The sequence below is a fragment of the Paramisgurnus dabryanus genome, chromosome 3, assembly GCF_030506205.2.
Source record: "Paramisgurnus dabryanus chromosome 3, PD_genome_1.1, whole genome shotgun sequence".
In the NCBI taxonomy this organism is placed as follows: Eukaryota; Metazoa; Chordata; class Actinopteri; order Cypriniformes; family Cobitidae; genus Paramisgurnus; species Paramisgurnus dabryanus.
Window position 1 is genome coordinate 33,179,607 of NC_133339.1, and position 24,528 is coordinate 33,204,134.

The window sequence follows — 24,528 nt, forward strand, 5'->3', positions numbered from 1 at the left end:
AGGTACAGTTTACACAAAATTAAGTTCAGTTCAATTTATTTATATAGCAGATTTAAAAACAACCATGGTTGACTAAAGTTCTTAACAATGTCCAGAAAAAAAATCACACACAAATAAGAGAAATACAGTTAAAACATAAATTACCTAGTGCATCCACAAAATCACTTGAATCCCAGGAGGACCAAACACAACAATCTCTGTCTTATTTTCATTAAGACAAAGAAAGTATTGATCCAGCCATATTTTTAAATCTCTCAGGCAATTAGGTAATGACAGAAATGAGCTTTGTCATTTGTTTTGTCAAACAAGTAAAAATATACACCAAGGGCAGCATATACACAGAAAACAACATAGGGCCCAATACTGGCCCTTTGGGGACACCACAAAACAAAGGGGCAGCAGATGACGAAAATTCACCAAGATTAACAGAAAAACTTCTGTCAAATATGATTGAAACGATCAAGATTAAATACAAATGTATTTTATTAACATAAATGATATTTACAAATTATTAAAACAAAAAGCGTGTTCATGACATTTGAATGTAATGTCTGCATTTGTTACGTAAATAAAATATTTCAAATCAATATGTAATGTTCCTTACCTTATGACTAAAATGTAAAGGCAGCCAGTTGTCATCGCAAAATAAACCCTGGCTGTGTGATCAGGACCTGAATTATTCCTTAATAATCCATCCCTTCATCAAATCTGGCTAGATTTTAGGATAGACAGGACTTTGTTTCTAAGCCAGTGTTGAAAAATATGCTTATGTTTACGGTGTGCATAAATTACTTGCATTGATGCTGGTAAAAAGCAATGGCTTTTAAGTGGTCAAAGGTATATTAGCCTATTTTCATCTGGTTTTGTCTAACAAAAAAATAAAAGGGTGTGCGTTTTAAAACATCCGCTTAGTTAGATAAAGTTTATTCTTGTTTGAGATTTAGTTTTACCCAGTTACAATCTTAAGCAGGCAGCTAGTGTTCCCAAATAGTTACTGAAACCTTAAAGAGAATAAGATAAATAAAGACTAGTAAATGCAATGAGTTTATTTCTGGAAAATGGAGTTCCTCCCATTATTTCTGTGGCAGTCAATACTGTAACAGTGTAAATGTGAAGTACATGATAAACTGGCTGGAACACACAATGATCAAAAACAATTACAAATGTTCTCAGGTTGGGTTTGAGATAAAGTGATCAAGACTTTTGATGTACATTACAGACACAAACATATAATGTTTTGCTGAATAAGAAAGAACATGCTCCCTGAAAAACATTTACCGCATTACACAAGAGTGAAATTCTGCCATTGGCAAGATATAATTAAAAAACACATAAAACTGTCAGTCCAATACCATAAATTAATACTAAAATAAAACAGTTAGTTCTCTTAGCATTTTGTTTTCTATTGCACACCATAACATTTATAAAATGAATATTACACCTGGAAACTCTATCTTTATTCTTTTTTGCTCGTATGAGTCTCTTTAAATGTCTGCTTCAAGTTCTTCGTTTGTCTTAGATTTGGCATCCCAGGTGAACTGTATATTATGGTGGATGCAGGATGTTTCCTGAGGACTGGTTGGCAAGATTGTCTGGTCTTAGGCCCATTCAGTTGGACATAAGGCTGTTGTGGGGATGAGGTAGGACAGCTTGAAGAGCGGACTTTCCAATGCTGACTCTGCTCTAACTGCATTGACCCAAAAGCTACAGCTTCTCCTGTTGCCAGGTTTTCAGGACATGACGAGGCAGTAACACAGGGGTTATGTAATGGTGGTCCAGGCGGGTATCTATGTGTTCCAGTTTGAGGCCTCTGTGAGCGATTAACACTGTGTGGTTTGGTGATGGGTAATGTAGAGAACTCTCCTCTTGCTGCTTTTACGTTGGGAATTATTTTCGATGCTTGATGTGGTTGCTAAGTAAAAAATAACATTAATTAATAACAATTAGCTTAATCCATTTCTCCAAATCATTTTGAAACTTGTGTTATCTAGCAACAGTGAGAAAATATTACCTCCCTAACCTGACAATCCAGCTTTGGTTTTGCCCCTGGCAGGGTCTTTATCACTTGAGTTGTAGAAACACGCTCCCCTTCTTGTTTCTCTTTAACCTGTGATGTCAAATGACATGTTTGCTTTCCACGTTTACTGTAATGATCCTCTATCGGCTTTCTAACATTAACTATCCTTAGTCTTGAAGGTGCTGTTTTGCATGGTTTGTTTTCTGTGCTCACTGCGGCTTTTGTTCTTCTGGGATAAGAACGGTTTGGCTTTTTTTCTTCGAGGTCAGAATCCTCTAGAATCAACAGCTCGACTTTTTCAAAATCTTCTGGCAGTTTTGCGCTGTGCCTCTCAGAGTCCTTCTGCAACACTGTTTGATTGTCCTTATCGTTCTGTAACTTTAATTCTTTGACATGTACTGCAAATTCCAGTTTGGAATTTGCAAAATCTAGATCAGCCAGTAAGTTTTGTAGTTCGTCAGTCTTATGCAGCCCTGTGGACACTGTCACAGATGCTTTCTCTAGTATTACAGGAGTTACAGCTACTTTGTCAGGCACTGATGAGACCCTATCAGATATACTGCCTGCTGCTGACTGTGATTTGTAGCCATTTACTTCTGAATGTTTGAAAATTGAACCACATATTAAAGACACATCTAGACCTGAATCTAGATTTAACTCAGACGAGTTTAGGACTGCCACTACCTTAGCTACCTTTACAGAGTGTTCCTCGCATATTAAATCTAGACTTAACTTAGGCTCAGAGTCCAGTTTTGGTGGTTTGTCAGTTTTCTCAATTAACTGTACAGAGTGTTCCTCGCATATTAACTCAAGACTTGACTTAGGATCACAGTCCAGTTTTGGTGGTTTGTCAGTTTTCTCAATTAACTGTACAGACTGTTCCTCGCATATTAAATCTAGATTTGACTCAATCTCAGAGTCCAGTTTTGGCGGTTTGTCAGTGTTTTCAGCTAATTGTACAGACTGTTCCTCGCATATTAAATCTAGACTTAACTTAGGCTCAGAGTCCAGTGTTGGTGGTTTGTCCGTTTTCTCGGTTAACTGTACAGACTGTTCATCACATATTAAATCTAGACTTAACTTAGGCTCAGAGTCCAGTTCTGGCGGTTTATCATTTTTTTCAGCTAATTGTACAGATTGTTCCTCGCATATTAAATCTAGACTTGACTTAGGCTCAGAGTCCAGTTTAGGTGGTTTGTCAGTTTTCTCAGTTAACTGTACAGACTGTTCTACGCATATTAAATCTAGACTTAACTTAGGCTCAGAGTCCAGTTTTGGCGGTTTGTCAGTTTTTTCAGCTAATTGTACAGGTTGTTCCTCGCAAATTAAATCTAGACTTGACTTAGGCTCAGAGTCCAGTTCTGGCGGTTTATCAGTTTTTTCAGCTAATTGTACAGATTGTTCCTCGCATATTAAATCTAGACTTGACTTAGGCTCAGAGTCCAGTTTAGGTGGTTTGTCAGTTTTCTCAGTTAACTGTACAGAGTGTTCTACGCATATTAAATCTAGACTTAACTTAGGCTCAGAGTCCAGTTTTGGCGGTTTGTCAGTTTTCTCATCTAACTGTACAGACAGTTCCTCACATAGCAAATCTAGACTTAACTTAGGCTCAGTCTCCAGTGTTGGCGGTTTGTTAGTTTTCTCAGTTAACTGTACAGATTGTTCCTCGCATATTAAATCTAGACTTGACTCAATCTCAGAGTCCAGTTTAGGTGGTTTGTCAGTTTTATCAGCTAATTGTACAGACTGTTCATCACATATTAAATCTAGACTTAACTTAGGCTCAGAGTCTAGTTTTGGTGGTTTGTCAGTTTTCTCAGCTAATTGTACCGATTGTTCCTCGCATATTAAATCTAGACTTGACTCAATCTCAGAGTCCAGTTCTGGTGGTTTGTCAGTTTTCTCAGTTAACTGTACAGAGTGTTCTTCGCATATTAAATCTAGACTTAACTTAGGCTCAGAGTCCAGTTTTGGTGGTTTGTCAGTTTTCTCAGTTAATTGTACCGATTGTTCTTCGCATATTAAATCTAGACTTGGCTCAATCTCAGAGTCCAGTGTTGGTGGTTTGTCAGTTTTCTCAGTTAACTGTACAGACTGTTCCTCGCATATTAAATCTAGACTTAACTTAGGCTCAGAGTCCAGTTTTGGTGGTTTGTCAGTTTTCTCAGTTAATTGTACAGATTGTTCCTCGCATATTAAATCTAGACTTGACTCAATGTCAGAGTCCAGTGTTGGTGGTTTGTCAGTTTTCTCAGTTAACTGTACAGACTGTTCCTCACATATTAAATCTAGACTTAACTTAGGCTCAGAGTCCAGTGTTGGTGGTTTGTCAGTTTTCTCAGTTAATTGTACAGACTGTTCCTCGCATATTAAATCTAGACTTGACTCAATCTCAGTGTCCAGTTTTGGCGGTTTGTCAGTTTTCTCAGTTAACTGTACAGACTGTTCTTCACATATTAAATCTAGACTTAACTTACGCTCAGAGTCCAGTTTTGGTGGTTTGTCAGTTTTCTCAGTTAACTGTACAGACTGTTCTTCACATATTAAATCTAGACTTAACTTACGCTCAGAGTCCAGTTTTGGTGGTTTGTCAGTTTTCTCAGTTAACTGTACAGACTGTTCTTCACATATTAAATCTAGACTTAACTTACGCTCAGAGTCCAGTTTTGGTGGTTTGTCAGTTTTCTCAGTTAACTGTACAGACTGTTCCTCACATATTAAATCTAGACTTAACTTACGCTCAGAGTCCAGTTTTGGTGGTTTGTCAGTTTTCTCAGTTAACTGTACAGACTGTTCTTCACATATTAAATCTAGACTTAACTTACGCTCAGAGTCCAGTTTTGGTGGTTTGTCAGTTTTCTCAGTTAATTGTACAGACTGTTCCTCACATATTAAATCTTGACTTGACTCAGTCTCAGAGTCCAGTATCGGTGGTTTTTCAGTTTTCAATTTCTTGGGCTGTATCTGTAATATCTTCTCAGGTCTACATTCTGGCAAAAAGTTACAAATCAACTCATTCTCTACTGCTGACCGTAATATTACTTCAGACTCTTGTATTTGCTGTCTGTTAATGTTTTCATCCAACTGAGGCTGAGCATCATCTTCAATGCCAGAAATCGCCTCTATTACAGACTGTTTTTCTGATCCAGACTGCACTTTACGTTCATCAATTTCTTTCATGTTCTGACAGGTTGACTCAATGTTGCAGTGTTCAGTATCAGCTTCCTGTGTGGTCATTTCCTGTGAGCTAGGTTCCATCGAATTTACCATACCGTCAAATTTAAAGCCCACTGTATCACTGCACTCGTAGTATTCCTCTGAAATAGAAGAGAAGTTAAATTCACTATTAGGAGTTACAGTAATCACCAAATGGTAATGTAATATTATTTGTTACTGTACCTTTGTCATTTAAACTCTCCTTTAAAGGTGCAGGTTGTGTGGTTGATGCTGCTGATGGGTTTGTATACGACACTGAATTGTATACATTACTGAAAGATGTCTTCAAAGATTCAGGAGTAAACCAGGTTTGTTTATTTTCTTCAGAATCGTAAATTGTGTCCGAATTTAAACAAGAAAATTCCTGTTCTTTATGAATGTTTTTGATCTGATTATGCAAAGATTGCAGGTCTGATGTTTTTTCCAGTACAAAGGCCTCACTTTCAAACCTTAAATCAGCAACAGGGCTAATGCAATCATAATAATCAGACAAGGAAGAGATGTTAGAGTCAGATTTAGAAATCTGTCTATCATAAAAGTTCTGTTGTGTCTCATCCAGTACCAACACTGGTTTTGTATCTACGTGGTCCTGAATGGCACCATCAGTTAAGACTTCACTGAAGCCTTCAACAGAAACACTTCCTGGGTTATCAAGTGAGTCAGACCCTGCTGACGGTGATTTGAAATCAAGATTATTTGGGGTTTGAATAGGACATTGCAGTATTTGTGGGGCATTCGTGGTTTGCTTTGTATCCGAGCAAGAAGTTGAATCTGGCAAGTCTTTATCAGTATAAATGTTTTGGTTCTGCAAAGAGTCCTGCTCTTTTTTCATCACATCTGGTGCTCCTTTATCTTCTATGTGATCAGTAAGCACATGCATCGTTTTAGGCTGTGGAGATTGTAGAAGCAAATTAAGATCCTTGGTCTGGCTCTCCTGTTGCTGATTTTGATCAAAATATTCAGCATGCTTCTGTGCTTCCTCTAAATTTTTCTGCGCTTCTGTACATGTCTGAGCTGGATCTTCATGCGCAGAGCCAATTTGTGATATGGAACAAGCCCTCACAGATAAAGGCTCTCTTGGCTTACACAAAGTATCCTTAAATCGAATGGCTTGAGAGACTTCAAAGAGTTCTGAACGCATCAGATGAGCTGGCAGCGGCTTGTTGTTGTCCCTTATGTTAATGAAACCAATGACATCCCTTGGCGGTTCAGGATCTGGCCAGGTCGGCACGTAATTGATCATGTTTGCTTTCTCCAGGTTGAGCAGCCCCGGGTGAAGCGCAGGTAGCACTGGAGCATCTCTAATTTGTTTAATCGCTTCCTTTTGATTGGTGTTTTTGGCACATGTCTGGTTGGGCACAGGTCCATTGGTAGTGAAAGTGCAGTTGGATACCAGACTGTATTTTGGGTTAATGAGTTTATGTGCAGTATTTGCTGTGGGGAATACAGTGGGTACTGCTTGAGGGAGACGCTCGGGCTCACTGCCCAGATTGATCTCGCTCAGGCACACCCCATTAGAAAGCAAATACATATCCTGAAACAATCTGTCAAATATGTCGACCGTATGGCCGGTCAGCACAGTGATGAGGTTTCTGTCCAGTCTAGAGGCAGACCATGTAAAACTGAAAGTATAAAGAAACATTGCTGTAATGTATATCTATGGAATTTGTATAAAAATTAGTTATAACCTTGGTAAACTTGACTTAACAGACGTACCTATATGAGCCTGAGACTGCTTTGTCTCCATCAATGAACATGAACTTCTGGCTTTGACTTCCACACACTTTCTTTGAAGATCGGCTGAAGAATTCGGCTCCTCTGATGCTGCGTACTCTCAAATTCTGATTGAAAAATGCAATTCAGTAAAGTATGGGAAAAAATAAACAGGAGAATCACAATAAAAAAGAAAACCTTTTAAATGGTTTAATGGATCAAGATGTAGCAGAAGCTAACCTGGTCGTCTCTCTATCGGTTCTATCACAGAACATCCAAATCAATTATTTATTTTTTTGTGTTATTTTTTTCTTGTACTGTACACGCTATACAAAAGGCATATCTTTTAAAAATACTTTACCATGACTACACTACCATAAACTATACTATTTATCTAGAATCAGCAATCTGTTTCTGGCTAAAAACAAAACTAAGTGTTAAGCCAAATGATAAGAGCTGATTTACAGTTGCTTCTTTTTTTTATAGTTGTTTCATGGTTGGGTCAAATATAGACATTTTCCAGTTTCATTTAGGTGTACACACTTAATATGTTTTTTTCTGGTTCAACAGCAGATGTGGAATAATTTGATGGTCCTTCTACTGATAAATAATTAAACTCGGCTCAATCTGTCATTTCAGGTCTAATGGGTTTGCAATATTAAATGTGACGTGCCTTGAGGTGCCCTGTGTGCATGCCTGCTTTGTCACACATTCTCATGAAGTGAGTCACTCCGGTTCTCTCCAGTATAATATACACAGCAACTTTCCGTCTGTAACTTGCATCCAGGACATCTTTAAAGATGTCAATATCTGTGAACAGGTCCATGACAATTGCAACAACCTGCAAAAGGACGCAGGAGAATATGTTTGCTGATAACATAATAATTCATCATTTTAACAATAAAAACGAAAAATGAAAAGACTGCAGATCTAAAACAAAACCCACTGAAAGGAATAGTTTCCCCAAAAATTTGAATTTACTTACTTATCATTTTCCTTAAGTTGTTCCAAACTTTTTTGTAGTTCTGCTAAATACAAAGGAAGATATTTTGAAGACCAAGCAGATCTAAGGCACAATTGACTTCAAAAGTATGGAAAAAGTATACTATGGAAGTGAATGGTGCCCCAGGTCTGTTTGGTTATTAACATTTTCCAAAATCTTCATTTCTGTTTAGCAATGGAACAACTTGATGGGGGGGGGGAATGATATAATTTTCATTTTTTGGGTAAGCAATCCCTTTAATCATAAGACCCGAGCTTGGGTTTGGCTTGCATTTTAGATTTCTTTCAGCTATTTGGGGTTAGGAATAACCAATAAATATAACCCCCAAATATTTTTATTTGAACATGAAGCATTGTCCATGCTTGTGTAACAAGTTCCAGTTACACAGAATGAAGTATTATGGTGCAAACAACAAAAAATTTGATGTCCATGTATGTGGACAAACCAGTGGCTGGTTGTATAAACATAGCTGTAACGTTAAGACTGCGTCTTAAGAATGATTTTGACTAACTAGCAATTAGTTAGGGCTAATCAGTCTTATTATTTGGATTTAAATTAGACCAATCTACCTTTCTATGTAACATACTTAAAACAGTTATGATCAGTCTTGAAGAAAAAATTCATGACTAACTTTTAAGACTAGTCTTAAAGTTTTATGCAACCGGCCACTGGTCTTAGGAGGATAAAGCCATTCAAACAGATCTAGCTGAAATAGAAAACAAACACATATGATTTCGACAAAAACTTGTTAATGGTTTTTAGCTTTGTTTATAGTAATGAAATGAACAGTTAGCAGTTTCTGGAATAAATATCTGTCTTTTTGCACCATTTATTATTCATATTAATATGTATATTAATGTCCATATTTGCTCTTTCTCATTTTATTGTTGTTGTAAATTCTTCCGATTATAAAATTTTTCTAATCTTAATTTTGCTTACGTAAATTGTACGATTTTAAAGATTTATTAGGCCTATATTTAAGATTTATTATATTTTTATTCTAATAATATTATTGCATACTGTAAGAAGACTGATTTTCGCATACTGAAAATCAATGTACTTTCTGCAAATAACATAGATATGAAACTGAATAGTATCTTTATGATTTAACCAACCCTACTTTACCAACTTTACTCTTTACTCAGAGCTTTAAAATGTAGCCTACACCATGCTCTTTTTATGAGCTTAAGCACAGAACTAACGTTACACACCTTAGACTTTGACCAGTTTCCCAATGGGAATCACAAAAATAAAATAAAAATTACATACAAATGTAATCATAATATTGTGATGTTAACTTACTTTCTGGGCTTGGCCAATCATTTTCCTCACCACCTCTTTTATGTGTGATTGACCCTCATAAGGTGGTTGAGTGTACACGTGAACACGGGTCACTCCTCGGTAAGACGCCGGGTCCGGCCATCCGATATCCAGCTGTGGGATGGAGTAATCCGAGCGCTCAGGCCAGTACTGGAGAGAAAACTTATCTCCATCACTCTCGCCATGAAGTTCCTCAGGGTTATCACAGGAACCCGGGCTGTACACTTCCACAGTGTTGAGAATCCTCTCGAGTTCAAGGTCCGATAAGAAGCATCTCAAGTTTTTGGTTTTGATGTAATCCTCAAAAGCATCACGTCCCTTTTGTATCAGTCTCTCAATCGCGAGTCTCTGCTCTTCGCTGTAGAAGAAGTCCGGTTTGGATTCGTTAGTTCGCACATTGATGTGATTGTCATCGAGGCACTGAACCTGTGACAGTGCCATTGCTCCAGAGTCTTGTTAAGTGCATTTAAAATAGTTTTGCCATTCATTTATGTGGAATTTTCATAATTTTAACTCTTAAACGCTTAGCCTACCTTAGAAATTAGAAATATTTTCAATTTACCCGTGCGTCTACAATGCACGTGCTTTCTAGTCTAAGGGTATTTATTAAATGTGTTCGCTTACAAATGTGACAGCAGGTAAACGTGCACACCTCAGTCATGTGACCCAACACTCAACCAATGAAAATAGAAACCTAATATCTGCATGAGCACTGTTTGCTTCGTGCGGCGTTGCGCAGAGCGAGCGGCATGTGACATCAAAATACCGCGAGAGAGAGAGTCGAAAGCTGTGCTCTCGCGGTACTGTGGTGCCAACACACCTCATTTACACGTTACGGTACATTTTAACTCAAATTTAGTTTGTAGTCTAAATCGTCAAAAATAAAAAAAAATGTCTTTTGTGTATTTATTGTTAACTGTAAATAAGAGTTGAAAGTTGCCCTAAATGTAAAATTTTAATTATGCTGGTTTTAGCTGGTCTCCCAGCTTGGTTTTTGCTGGTTTTTGCTGGTGTAGCAAACTGGGAGCTTATGCTGGTTTAAGCTGGATTTCTCAGTAGGGTTACAAAGGAAATTTTCAGATTACCAGATTTTCAGTTGTATACTTACAGTCAGTTCCTTCATAGTTTTTATTTAAGTTATTATCTAAAATTCGACATTTAAATGCCTTTGATGGCTATGTTACTACAGTCTCACATTGAAGCCGTTGAGCATGCTCGATCCAGTGCAGGAGACGTCCTTTTGCAATGTTTTCAATATATTAGCTCATTATCAGTGTTAGGACTTAATTTCCATGACTTTATTATATGAAATTTATACCAGCCCAAAGTGAAAATTGTAAAATTGACACATATCAATTTAATGAATCATAAACGCTTTATATTCATTTTGTCATCACAGTGATAATATTTACATAATCAATCGAAAAAAACAAGACAACACATTTATAAACAATATATACACACAATAAAAGAAAGGTGTATAATAAATACAGCACAGATTAAAAGAAAAGGTAAAAACAAACAGCAGAATGCGTTAACAAAATTTCCTGAAGTGAATTGTAAGTAAGCAATCTATGTGAAGTATATATGGTGATTATTTTGCATATAGTCATGCTTCATAGTAGACAGTTTAGAGGCTAAAAAGCAACAAAGTATTCTTTTAGTGTCAGCAGTGTGTTTGTTGTTTAGTAACTGTGGCTGAACAAATAAATTTTTGTCTGTTTGATTATTTCAGAGTCTTTATCAAACAAACGATTAAGTCTTTCACATTAAACCATAATATGTACATTCAGTGTTATTATGTATCGCATTATCCTTGATAGTCAGTGATAAATAGGCTGCACGTATTCCTTAGGAAAATAGCCCACACATCCACGACAACGACCTTTCCAGCGTTGGGAATCAGAGCAGTCCAGCAGGTCTATGACATCACCCCGCAGGAAGTGCAGCTGGGAATTGTGTTGTGGATTGAAGTCCAACAGTGCATGTGCATGATGCGGCCTCTGATGACAAACAATAACAGACAAAGTTCATTACAGCTGTGACTCAGTGATCGGACCACAGATACCACAGAACAATTACTGGCATGTAATGCTTTCCTGGTGTGGATTACATGTTGTTTTTGGATAAATGACAGGGAATTATTCAGTTTTTATGGAACGTAACCTTAAAAGGGTCCAAACATGCACTCCTGACATTTTTGAGTACACACTTACAAGCACAATATTAAATAGAGTGTAGGACCCTATTTCAATGACATTTGAATAAGCATTGTTTATTTAAAAAAAAAAAATTCGGTTTCCATTCAACTTATATTGTTCTTGCTGTTGAGTCTTTCAGAAGTATTTTATGAATTTTTTAGTCTATTGTTGTAACTGTAAACTTTGTCCCCTTGAACAATGCTTTTAAAGAATTTAAGAAAAAGTGGTGTTTAAAAGTGTCTTACTTTTTGTGTTTGTTCTGTATCGCTAAGAAACACGGTCCTTTCCCTTGCAATGCTGTAGGTCTTGTAGTACTCCACAAGCTGATTTAAGGAAGGGAAGACCTCCTCCCAAACAAAGTAATAACCGTCTCTATCCTTTAACACCTTGAAATGCTGTACATGATCACCGTAACTGTTGAGAGGAGAAAACATTTTTAAATATATTGCAGTGGCCCCACAATGTTTATTCTATTTCTTTGAAAATAGTCAAACATTTTTAAAAATTTCATTTTATAATACAAAGTTTTTTAATGATGTGTTCAAAGCTTGAAAACTAACTCTTACACAGCAAAAATTGGAGAGTTCAAATTACAGTGTTAAACATCTCTGAAAAGAATTCAACACCCAAGAGTAAATGTAACATATTTAGAGTAAATTGTTGTTCAGAGTTGGAGTTAATATACAGAATTAATCATGCAAGTGTTAAACCAGATGCAATTACACTCCCCCCATACATTTCAGTCTTCCATTTCCATGTGTCCATTATTTCATTAGCTCATTTGCATTTTAATGGTCACAGCTAAAGATGGCACACTTTTGCCTGCACCTAATTTTAACATGCTATAGTAAATTACATGTGGGGTATTTTGAGCTAAAACTTCACATTTGCACTCTGGGCACACCAAAGATTTATTTTACATGTTAGAAATCTCATATCATGACCCCTTTATGACTTTTTTTAGTCAAAGAAACTCTGACCTAGTGTTAAAAAATTTACTATCTTGAAAATGTTCATTTAACTCTGATAAGTGTGGCGCTATATAAACTATATAACACTGGACTTTTTGCTGTGTAGTTAGTCGGAACAGATCAAATACATTTCTATGACTCTCTAAAAAGTTGACATCTTTTTTCGGTTCTGTTTAAGCTGCTTTTGATGAGTCGTGGGGACTGAAAATCTTCTGAAAATGTTACTTTCAAAGCTGTGACAGCATTTAGATAATTTAATGATTTAGACACAGTACTGTTGGTTCTTAAAAAAAAAATAATAAAAGCAAGTCTGAGGATAAAAAAGCTTTCAAAGGATATCATTGTGTATTTTTGCAATGATGCACATGGGTCAATGACAAAAAAATTATTTTCGAAATATATGTAATGCAATGCATATTTTTGAGTCAGGAATAATGTGTTTTAAAAAGTTGTATTAATTATTAAACAAGATTTCAATTCATTTAAATGCATTTTTTTTACAGTATTTTGATTGCCCCACCCAAAAAATGTCAGATGTTACAACCAATCATTGTCTGTTTGCCAGATATGTTTTATCGCGCTCCTTAGTTTTGTGCTGATTGTTTGTTTACTTGATAGTGGCACTGGCATTTAAAATTAGAATCCTAAAAATGGTTTGAAAGTCTAAAACAATATTAGATCATCTTAGCATAAATGTATTAAAACTAAAATTATTAAGTAAATAAATAGCAGTTGCGCCCTTTCACCTCCTAGTTGCTTCACCTTTTACAACTTATTTACATGTATTTACATGAATATGCATCTTCTTGGAGGCCAGTATATACTTTCACATCTGATACTAAGTTCCTTAATTGATTGTTTAAATTACATTTAAAATATGTTTGATAAAATATAATTTTCCTAGTTTTACATTGGGTGTACCACCTGACACAAAAAAGGTGTACCAGTCCACCCATTACATTCAGACAGTGACGGCCAATGACTTCTTTTTTGAAGCCATTGGCCGTGACTTCAAAATGACTTTGCAGGATGCAAAAATTATCACAACTTGTATGTAGTCCGTCATGTTTGTGGCTAGGTATGTCAAAATATGTGTTTGGCGCGTCATGTTAACTTATGTGCATCACCCGTCATTTCAAAATACATGCCTGCTGCAGATGCTTTAAAGGGGTTAATGATTAAAGAGACATTCACGTTTGCCAGATAATCTCATGTGTTATCAGAGTTTATGTTAAGTAAGTGTCTTGCAAGTATTTTGTAAAAGTGATAAAAGAGATAATGTTTTTTGAACATATAATAATCCCAAAGTATCTTATTTTGAATTTTTAATCATTTAAACACCATTTTTAATAGTTATCTTAAACGATTAATTTGTACAGACAGTTGCCCACCTGTCATTTTACAAATTTGAAACATAAATTAAATATTTATTTATTTATAACTATATAGGTTTTATAGAATACAAGTACATTTTCAAGTAAATAATGTCCCTGGACACACAAAAAATATGCATGTTGTGTCATTGACTCAAATCTCTTTGCTTTAAACAGAAAGTGAATTGTGTGCAAGTTATGCTCATTTCAAAGTAAACTAGAATTTGCTTTTAAAAAGTCTTAAAGCTTGTGACTGTCAGTGTGACGCGCAACACTTCCTCAAAAACATTTCTCAAAAGTCAGAGGACGCATGCTTGATCATAGACAGACAGTAGTGCTATTTAAGGACTAATCAAAATAGCTTAGGCACACAGTCTGAGATTGAGTCACAAGACCACTAGAGACAAAAGAAGTAATTTTAACGAATGTAGTCCAGCAACAACTGTTAAGCAGATTTGATTTATATAGGGCTCAGTGAGGTTCATAAACAGATAATATGTAAAGTAATATACACGTTGAACACATTGGGCACATTTTTCAAAGACTGGGACATATTTATGTAACAAGCAGCTTTGATGGAATTTTTTGCTTTGAAGGGCTTTTTATAGTGTGCTGGAAATGAGGTCCGTGGAATAGACGCAAATGATGTACTTAAATATAGATGTGCAAGAGTTGTGGTCAGCAGATACAAGCCATTTCACAGCCATCAGTGTCACTAAATGACCTACATTCACTGCTTGGGGTTTATGGCAAGTTTGGTTCATATCACAACTGTTAAGACAATTCAACAATATAATAAAGCAGCTATATTACATTCTGACTTTGTATCATACTTTGACTTTACATAGTTCACATAGTTTTCTGCGGTTTTGTTTAATTTGAATCCATGTGATTGACAGTTTCATGTTTTTTTCTACTAGAGACATCAGCCTTTTCTCTTCAATGCAGGTTTACCTGCTTGCTGGCATTCTCTCCTCTCACTGTTCAAGGTGAAAATGATTGACAGTCTGACAACTATCTTAAACAACATGACAAAACCACAATTCAAAGGTGAAAATGAACTGGAAAATGAAGTGCAGTGACAACACCATTCTGCCAGATTTTAAACAAATAGCTATAGTTTGTTTTTAGATTGAATAAGCTGCACACTGTTAAAAAAAAATCCGTAAAAAATACTGTAAAATAACGAGCGCATGGACTTGACGTGTTTTTCATGTGATTTTAAAGTGGTTATGTAAATGTGCAGTATATTTCTGTAATTTTACCATTTAAATTGTATTTCAAAAAACGTGGAAAATGTGTAAAATAAAACTGTAAAATTACATACAAATTAATTTTTATCATGGTTTAAACTCTAAAGTGTTTGTTTGCAGCAAGTTGTTATGTGCTTGCTAGGTCATTACAAGAGGTTTTTATGAAATATCAAAGATTTTGGATATAACGAGATGTATGGGGGATACAACGCTCAATATAGCCACTCCAGTTAAAACAACCAATTATCAATCAATAGACCCTTTTACTGTTTGTACACAATGATAACATCAAAGTCTCGAGTACTACAACACTGGGTGCAACTTCACTAAAAGGACTTTGAAAATACTCAGAATCTATAACTAGGGTCACACCAAAATATTTTTTAAAGAGGACATATCACGAAAATCTGACTTTTCCATGTTTAAGTAATTGGGTCCCCAGTGCTTCTATTAACCTAGAAAATGTCAAAAATAACAACCCAGTAACTTTGGTAAACCATTCTCTGCAAGCATGTGAAAAAATAGGTGATTGAAATTTGGCTCCCCTTGTGATGTCAGAAGGGGATCTTATTATAACAATACCCCCCCCCCTTAAATCGCAAAATCCAACCACGGCACTGCATTTTAAAGGACCCACCCAAAAACGACACATTTTTGCTCACACCTAAATTTTCGATATAGTAATTTATAGAACTTCACATATGTCTTCTGGGGACACCAAATATTTATTTTACTTTTCAAAAAAGTCTTGTGAAATTTCCCCTTTAAATCTTATTTTTAAAAGGTGAAAGACCACGAACATGACACTTTTGTTCCTATAGTTTGAGGCGTGCCGCTATGTGGTCATGACAGCACAACACCCACCAACTTTACTAACAACGTGAGTCTCCCCTGAAAACACAGGAAATCTTGCGGAGATCTCACAATGTTTCTCCGGGCCAAACGTAACTTTACAGTAAAACGCATGGTGAACAACGGGCATAAAAAATAGCATTAACACAATGGACTGCTTTTTTATGTATTTGATGTCCATCTCACTTTGAACTGTGCCTGCTGTGCCATGACTGTAGTTGTTATGGTTTCGTCTTTCATCAGCTCGCTTTTTGCTTGGGTTTCATTCCATGTGTGTGTTTGCCCTTTGGGGTTCCCCCACACAACAGGATTTTTTATCATAAATATTAAACATGTTGAATATTTAGGATGTCTATCGATCAGTGACCCAGACATGCTTCTGAGCAGGTTCAGATGCACACCGCGCACCATGGGAAATCGGTTCAACCACGAAGACAATCGAGACTTTACCTAGGTTTGTCGTAAGCCCAAATTCAGCACGATTATCTTTTGGTGTGTACCGGGCTTTATCTGGTAAGTACCTTTGATTGTACCCAGTGCATTTAGAACACTGAACTGTCTTGATCTTAGGTCTTTTAAACACATGCAAGACATAGTAGATTAACACTGGATTGGCTATATAAATGTGAAATTAAAAACAATACAAATGTCATAGTTTTTATACATTTTGAAAAAACTTTTCACTCAAAGGCTGCCCTTCTGTTTAAATCAAAACGCATGACGTCAAATGATTTCAATCAAAACCCGTACTATTATCGAACAAGTCTTCAATTACTAGATTGTAAAATGAAAGTAACAAAATAATGAACAATACAGACAACATGAAAGATGATCAAAATACAGATGATCTGAGTGGTAACCCTGCTGAAAAAACAGCATACCGGCAAGACCAGCATATGTTGTGTTTTGGTGCTGGTTTGCTAGTGAACACCAGCTAAACCAGCACCAAACCAGCATCAGCACCAGCAATAGCACCAACTAAACCAGCACCAAACCAGCATTAGCACCAGCATCCCATGCTGGTCATACCAGCAAGACACAGCATGTGTTGTGTTTTGGTGCTGGTATGCTGGTGACCACCAGCTAAACCAGCATAATTCCCATGCTGGTCCATGCAGGTTTGATGCTGGATTTTTCAGCAGGGAAGAAGGAAGGACTGGGGAGCAAATTCTCACATAAAAATATAGTAGATACCATTTACTATGATAAACTTCAGTAATATTTAGTGACAACCATTACACATCATCGACCCAGAATGCACTATGCCCAAAACATAATGGTGGCCTACATTAAAATGAATATATATTGGGATATATATATTTCTGGGGTGTTTCTATCAATCGATTGCAGTAGAAGGTAAATATAAAGTATTAAAGCATATGTCTTCATGGTCGAGGTACTCTTTAAGATTTTCTATAAGAAAATGTAATATGGTAGCTGAAGTGGTTACTTTCAGGTTCAAATCAAAACAGTGTTTTTGTTAGACTGTACAATACAAGGTAGCAAGACTTTAGTTTCAGTCATCCTGACCAAAGATTTGTTACAATTTACTATGCAGTCTGTTAACATGTCAAATGCTTCTATCAAATACCTTTGTAAACCAGTTAGAGGGATGATTTCTGAGTGTAGATTTTGTCTATATTTCCGACATTTAAGAGGAAATTTGTGACCAGCCAGATTGTTTCTGGCATCCCAAACAAGCTTTCACTCTCTAATATCTAAACCCAACCTGGAACTGACAAGTAACGAGCCGAACAGAATAATAACACGATTTAGCATCAGAGCTCTTAATGAATTTTAAATGAAATCTCTGCTCGGACGTAATAGCTTTCTCTTGTTTCAGAACACTTTGCCGTGCATTTTCTAAAACAGGCAGTGGATATTGTTGTCTTTTAAAAAGTAGGACAGATGTGTTCAGTGGAGCCATCAATTTTTTTACTATACTTTTTCATTCCATGAATGCAGCAAATAAGCAATGACTCCGCTTACAGCACAGATTAACACAATGTGATTTGCTTACCTTACTGATATGGAGAATTCACCGGGTGCGCTCTCACTTTCTCGTACTAAGAAGCTTCCACACTCACGCTGACGCAGTCGATTCTCAGCCACTTGTCTGGAGATACGGCCTGCAAACCATCTGTGGATAGATGACCCAACATGCAGAGGCACAGCAGCACTGTTAGACATACAATAAACTAGACATACAACAAGCTGCCTACTGCTGGTGTTCAAAAAATAAATGTTGCTTTTGGATGTAATTAGTATATGGAAAACAATAATATATGGCCAGAAACGTTTTCCCTGTTTTGAATTGGCTCTTTTATATCTTATGATAGTCCAAATTGAGTGCATGCTCTGTTTATATCATTGTTGTGTCAGAATTTCTTGTAAAATTCTGAAAAAAAAAGATCAATAGAATATGGATAGAATAACAAATAAATAAGTCAAGATTTATGGAAGTGACCCATCTGTGAAATCTGGGCTAAAGACTCAATCTAATCATTAGATTAGGACCATTAAAGTTTTACTTATTGATTTTACTTTCAATCTTTAACATGGCTTTACTTAGATAACAAGGGTATATTTTTACAGAATGTTCGTTACATTATGTAGGATGTATAAACAAGTCACAAAATAAATTTATTTAAGATGGGTTTTTACAAACATGATTTGATCTCACAGAAAGTCGTGTTAAAGTCACAAAAAAAATTATTCATTTATTCTTGTCCTTGGCACATAATTCAGCTTTTGTCGTGCCTTGAGCATGAATGTCTTTTTCATGTCACTCGCCCAAATTTCTATAAATAGTTTTCGTGTCCGTAGCACAACTTTCTTGTCATTTTTCACCCTATTTTTAAATCATTGTCGCTTGGGGTTAGGGTTAGATCTGGGGTTTGGTTTACTACTTTTATGTATTGGTTCCTACATGTTTTTCTACCACTTTTAAAACTATTCCTGGGGTTGATGTTAAGGTTTGGGTTAGGATGTCTAAAAAGTGATTCTAACCCCAACCCCAAGCGACAATGTTAAGAAATTAGGAAAAAACAAATAGAATACAACAGTGTTCGAATTATGTCAAAGCTTATGGGGGGTCCCCTAGCTAAGCCCCACCCCCGGCTAAGCTCCACCCCCCTCATTATAGGGTCGCTGTGATTTCACAACGTAAGATGTGATCGTCCTTGATCAACAATCATCTGATCCTGGTTTTAATCAAAGAAACCCCAAATTACCCTTAACTCAAACTCTAAAAAAATGTTTACCCCTCAAATTAGTGTGAAACACTGGCAAGGGCAGAACTTTTAAACAGAATAGGGGTGAAATAGGGTGGACTCATTCTTAAATTACATAATTTCACTATATAGTAGTGGTTAAATTGATGATTACATTGCGTTTTTTGAGTCATAGATCGAATAATTTTCGGAAATTATGAGCATATAAAAATAGAAAAGAACAAAGTTACAAATAAAGCAAGATCTTATAGTATTTAGGTACATAAATAGAATCAAATGAATAATAACACTGTTTTCTTCACTGTATAAATTAAATATAATTAATCTTTTTAAAGATACATAATTTTAAAGATAGTTATCATGCCACCAGGTTCAAGGTTGCTGTCCCCAGCACTCACAGCAGCCCCACTCGCGTAATTTGCGGGTGGTATACGTCCCCACCGCTTTATGACCAAGTTGATTGTGCCCCAACTTCCGATCACGAAGTAATTCTTGCGTTCATAATCATAATTAGGGTCCATATTCATTTAAAACGCATGGACAACGCATGACGCGCCGCCGCCTTCTGCTTTTCAAAGCGGTCGCCTGTGAACACGAGTTTTGTTTTAGACGCGTCTATATTTGAGTGCACTTGCCGCACGTTTAGATTTAAAATAAACTTGAGCGCAACTTGATTCGAACGGCCTCTAAAAGGTAAACGTCGTATTTTTTATATCTACCGGTAAGTTATATATGTAACAATGATTAATCTATTAATAGTTATTCTTCATCTATTTCATGCAAAACTCTAGGGGAAAAAATATAGGGGAAAACATTTGTTCCCTTTCAGCAGTTTTTGAATAAGGTTAATTGAATAATATTAAAATACCTTATGGTAGGGCTGCACGATTATGGCAAAATCATAACTGTTTTAGACTATTTGCATTGAATTGGAAATTATATTTTTGGAAAATATATTAATTGCAAGGCTGCAAAGAATAGTGCACTGAGGATTTAATTATATTATTTTAATATAGTCAGTGGTGAACTAAAGTGGGCCGGTCTAAGATATGAAACTCCAGGGCTGAAAATGAGTCCCACTTCGGCCATGCGACATTTTTCAAAGGTTTAAAAAAACACATGCAAAAGATACTTTCTACAAATTATTTATTTCTGAAAGATGCGTAGTTGAGCGATAGGCTAAGTATTAAAGAGACTATCATTTATTATCATTTAAGCGTGATTTCTTCTGCTTTCCCAATAAAATATTTTGTGTGACTGGGTTGACCAGCCGTCAGTCTGAGTGAATAGCTTTGCCACTGTTATGAAATAATTGTTTGAGAAGATTTTTTAAAAAACCCTTAAACCTAAAGATTACTAAAGATTCTTACCGCAACTGAGATAAAAAATACTCCACACGCAGATAGAGACTCGTCTGTCAATTCCTCCAGAAAACAGCATGAGGCGCACTTGCGAGTTTCTATATTTCAGACAGAAGTCATTTGAATTATTTTATTGCGAAATTGGGACAAATAACGGACAGTATCGCTTTGTGACACGCAAAATGAGGATTTTAAATTTATGTAGTATTTTAATTTTAATAAAAACCAGGGGACCCCCCTAATTTATATTTTTGTGCTTTATGGGGGGTCCCTTAAGGCTTATAGGAGGTCCGGGACCCCCCCAGACCCCCTTCAATTCGAACACTGGAATACAATACATAATATGAAACGAAAAATAAAGTTTTTGCAGGACACGAAAAACTATTTATAGAAATTTGTGCGATTGACATGAAAAAAAACATTAATGCTTTGTGTCCCTGAGCAAGACACTTAACCTCTAGTTGCTCCAAAGGCGTGTGACATCTAAGTCGCTTTAGATAACAGCGGCAGCTAAACGTAAATATTGAGGAAAAGATTGAAAAAATTTAAAGTTGAAAGCCTTTAAAGTTGTCCAAATGAAGTCCACACATGGAAAATATGGAAAAATATTGAGAAAATTGCCTTTAAAATTGTCCAAATGAAGTCCACACATGGAAAATATTGAGATAATATTTAAAAAATATTAAGAAATGTATCTTTAAGTTGTCCAAATGAATTCCACACATATTAAATATTGAGATAATATTGAGACAATATTGAAAGTTTGTCTTTAAGTTGTCCAAATGAAGTCCTTAGCAACACATATACGGTAAGTACATTTTTGATATATCTATAGTAGGAAATGTACAAAATATCTTCATGAACATGATCTTTATATTTAATATCCTAATGATTTTTGGCATTAAAATAAAATCTATAATTTTGCTTATACAACGTATTTTTGGCTATTGCTACAAATGTACCCGTGCTACTTATGAGTGGTTTTGTGGTCCAGGGTCACACATGAGAATACCAGGGTCTTTAATTTTGGATAAAAATTTGAAAACTGGAGCTCTTAAGTCTCCATTTTCCCCAATTTCATCTCATTGCTATATGTAAAAACTGTGATCTTCTTTGTGTCTCATTTGTGTCTTTTGCCATTATCCAGTTTCAGTCAATCCTTTCTATCTACTGAAATGTAATTTATGCTTTGATACTTACGTGTGTGGCCTTAGACTGATATAGTTTTTCGGCACATAGCCCTTTTTGTTCCCCAACTCTGCTGTGTACCAGTTAGGATCATCTTCCATATTAGTTATCTAAAAACAGTCAACTCTGATTTGAAGTTATCTCCAGCAATTAATTTTGTACAAAAATTATGTAATTAATAAGTCATGCTGCTTAACATTATTTTATCTCATCAAAATAAGCTAAGCAAGTTACAGATTTAAAATAGTCAAGTGGAAATAAGCCATTCAATCAGTGCTGGTTTAAAAACAGTGTGCGTATGTACAAAACTACTCTTACCTTAAGTACATTTCCCTTGTAAAAGCTCAGCTCGTCGCTTTCAGTGGCACAGAAGTTGTAAAGAGCTTCTGCTTCCATTTTGAGACCACTACTATGCTGAAGCCACTCCACAGAAGATCAATGTGGTTCCAGGTCCCACTAAAGACAAAAACAGGTCTGAAGCATCCACACCGAAACAGACTGCCCACTGGCAAAGAGAGAAGCACGTTCACTGTCAAACACTAAAGGGTGAGAAGTATCTAAAAGTGAGAGAGGCAGAAAAAAAGCGTGTGGGAGGCAGGCAGGGGTGGCAGTTCCTGTCTCAGTGCACTTTAATAGAAGGAAATACAGCAACGTGAGAAACAGGAAAAGTAAAAAAATTAGAGGAGGACAAAGAAAAGAATGGCTCTTCTAAAACTTCCCCTCATCATCATAAAGCCGGATCTGCGTGTTAGAGGAAAGAAAAACACACAAGTGTTTGGCCGTCATAGACGGTTAGCAGATAACTGCGAGGGTCTCATGTGAGGATGTTTATCTATAAAACTACACTGCATTGTACACCTACAGACATCGTCTAAGGAGCTCATATGATTAAAACACACAAGATGACCAAACCTCCTCATAGTCTGACTCAACCTGTCTAGAAAAACCTCACATTGTCCTTCCTGTTTAATTCATGACGTTAACAAATTATCTTTCTTCTTCTCATTTTTTTTCATTGAGGTGCAACATACATCGCCTTACTCATCTTATTGATGTCAAATTCAGAGAAGTGCATCTTGTTATTGATTATGCAAGAAATGGAAGAGAACAGTAATGGGGTCCATTACGCACAAAGTCCATCATTAGTGCTGTCTGTGCTGATGTTATGATCATTCCCCGGGGCGGATGTGAGCTGTTCAAAAATTCTCTTTTAGAGCATTTGCGTCTGATCTTAAAGGAGAAGTTGCATTATAAATGACTGCTTTAAAGTGACAGCGTACAAATAAGGCCTTAGTCAAAGTCAATACTCAACAACACTGCGCTCTACTGTAAACATGACTTACAGGACAATGGACACTTTAACAATCCCAGCAGTATTTAAAGTTAAGACTGCATGCGATACAGGAGCATAAGAAAATTCTACTCTGTTATGTAATACAATGTTTGCAGTCTTTGATCTAAAAATATAAAGGGATGATAAAGCAAGACATTGTATCTTTATTGATATCTCACAATGCTGTCACTAACTCTGAGATGGAATTCACTTTTTTCTCTTTACCCTTACTTACTTGTTTCCACTTAGGTAAATCATGAATATATCAAACCAAGAAATGAACACACTTGATAAGAAAAGTAGTTATGATGGACCTTTTATATTAAAAACAATTGGGACAGAAAAAAGGACTTCCTGCGCATGCAGAAAGGAAACCACAAGCAGCGGCATCTCACTGAGTGCAGAAAAAAAAATATATATATATATATATATAGTGCATATCTCATCAACTGCTGGGATTACTTAAACGCATTACACCCTCATTTGAAAAGTATCATGTACCAATTTTTTCAACAAAAATTAACAAATTTAATAATACATTGCACTAATAAATAAAGGAAAGTGCATTTACATTGTACCAAAATAATTTGTCAAATGTCCCTTATTTTCAGAATAAAGCATATTTTAAACTAAAAATGCAAAATTTCCACCTAAAGTCTAATGTGCATTGTGCAAATGTACGTCAGACCATTAAAAGTAAATTGTAATGGTCTGATAAGTAGCCTACCATAATAATTAAAAGCTGACTGTGTCAAAAAAAAATAAGGTATGTAGGCCTAATATAAACAATGGCAACCAATCATCTACAAACAACAAAGAGGAGCACCAGATGCAGGTAGAAAACTATGAAGGCAACATTTCTAGATTGCTCAACGGAAACTTGTGACGTGGTCTGTGTGCAGGTGTCATTCAATCCGGGACCACACATTTTAACCACAGCTGCTTTGGTAAGGTTATAAACATCTCTAAACACCTCAGAGACGAACATCTATTGTCTATCATATTCTACAATTGATGCCAATGGTGACATTTAATCTCTAGGACTAAAATAAAGACAATTTTTTTAAATGGTTTTGGTACCATAAAGAAAGATATTTACTATGGTTCCCTCTGCTGGCCAACTCATGTCAACGTAACTGTCTTCATTCTGTGTGCATGTATGATATTCAAAACCCAAGTGGTCATCAATAAAAATGCCATGTTATTGAATGCCATGTTATTGCTGTTATTGAAAAGATTTTACACCATTTTATCCATGTAATTAATTATAATTTTATACAGGATCATTTTGTTACCATGTATTGGAAGATCAAAATAAGAATATTAGATAGGAAAAGAACATGGGCCTTTCCCGGACAGGGCTTACCCTCCCAGACTAAAATGTATGTTTGAGCTGCCTTAATTTAATAACATCTTACACTGACGTATCATAACATATATCAAGTGCCATTGTTTTGTCTCAAGATGCACACACCAGTAATGCTTTTTATAAGG

General features: G+C 36.0%; 2 protein-coding genes and 1 long non-coding RNA gene across 4 annotated transcripts; 1 reads left to right on the top strand and 2 right to left on the bottom strand.

Moving 5' to 3' along the window:
- Positions 1-53: 53 nt before the first annotated feature.
- Positions 54-10,115, bottom strand: fam83ga (family with sequence similarity 83 member Ga). Of its 2 annotated transcripts, none has more exons than XM_065255373.2 (6): positions 9,252-10,115; positions 7,620-7,787; positions 6,950-7,074; positions 5,417-6,855; positions 2,021-5,334; positions 54-1,912 (listed from the first exon to the last, which is right to left on the bottom strand). In XM_065255373.2, the coding sequence occupies exons 1-6, from the start codon at positions 9,708-9,710 to the stop codon at positions 1,457-1,459; spliced, it is 5,961 nt and encodes a 1,986-aa protein (XP_065111445.2). In that variant the 5' UTR covers positions 9,711-10,115; the 3' UTR covers positions 54-1,456. The 2 variants fall into 2 exon arrangements, with proteins under 2 accessions (XP_065111445.2, XP_073670120.1); XM_073814019.1 differs by having other exon boundaries at positions 2,012-5,334; positions 9,252-10,113.
- Positions 5,269-9,448, top strand: LOC141281937 (uncharacterized). Its single transcript, XR_012336372.1, has 3 exons — positions 5,269-5,389; positions 7,586-7,667; positions 9,314-9,448. It is a non-coding gene; the product is annotated as an uncharacterized lncRNA (long non-coding RNA).
- A 620-nt stretch (positions 10,116-10,735) lies between the features above and the next one.
- grapa (GRB2 related adaptor protein a) lies at positions 10,736-22,562 on the bottom strand. Its single transcript, XM_065255461.2, has 5 exons — positions 22,020-22,562; positions 21,714-21,811; positions 17,940-18,059; positions 11,716-11,884; positions 10,736-11,272 (listed from the first exon to the last, which is right to left on the bottom strand). The coding sequence occupies exons 1-5, from the start codon at positions 22,095-22,097 to the stop codon at positions 11,093-11,095; spliced, it is 645 nt and encodes a 214-aa protein (XP_065111533.1). The 5' UTR covers positions 22,098-22,562; the 3' UTR covers positions 10,736-11,092.
- Between the last annotated feature and the right edge of the window lie 1,966 nt (positions 22,563-24,528).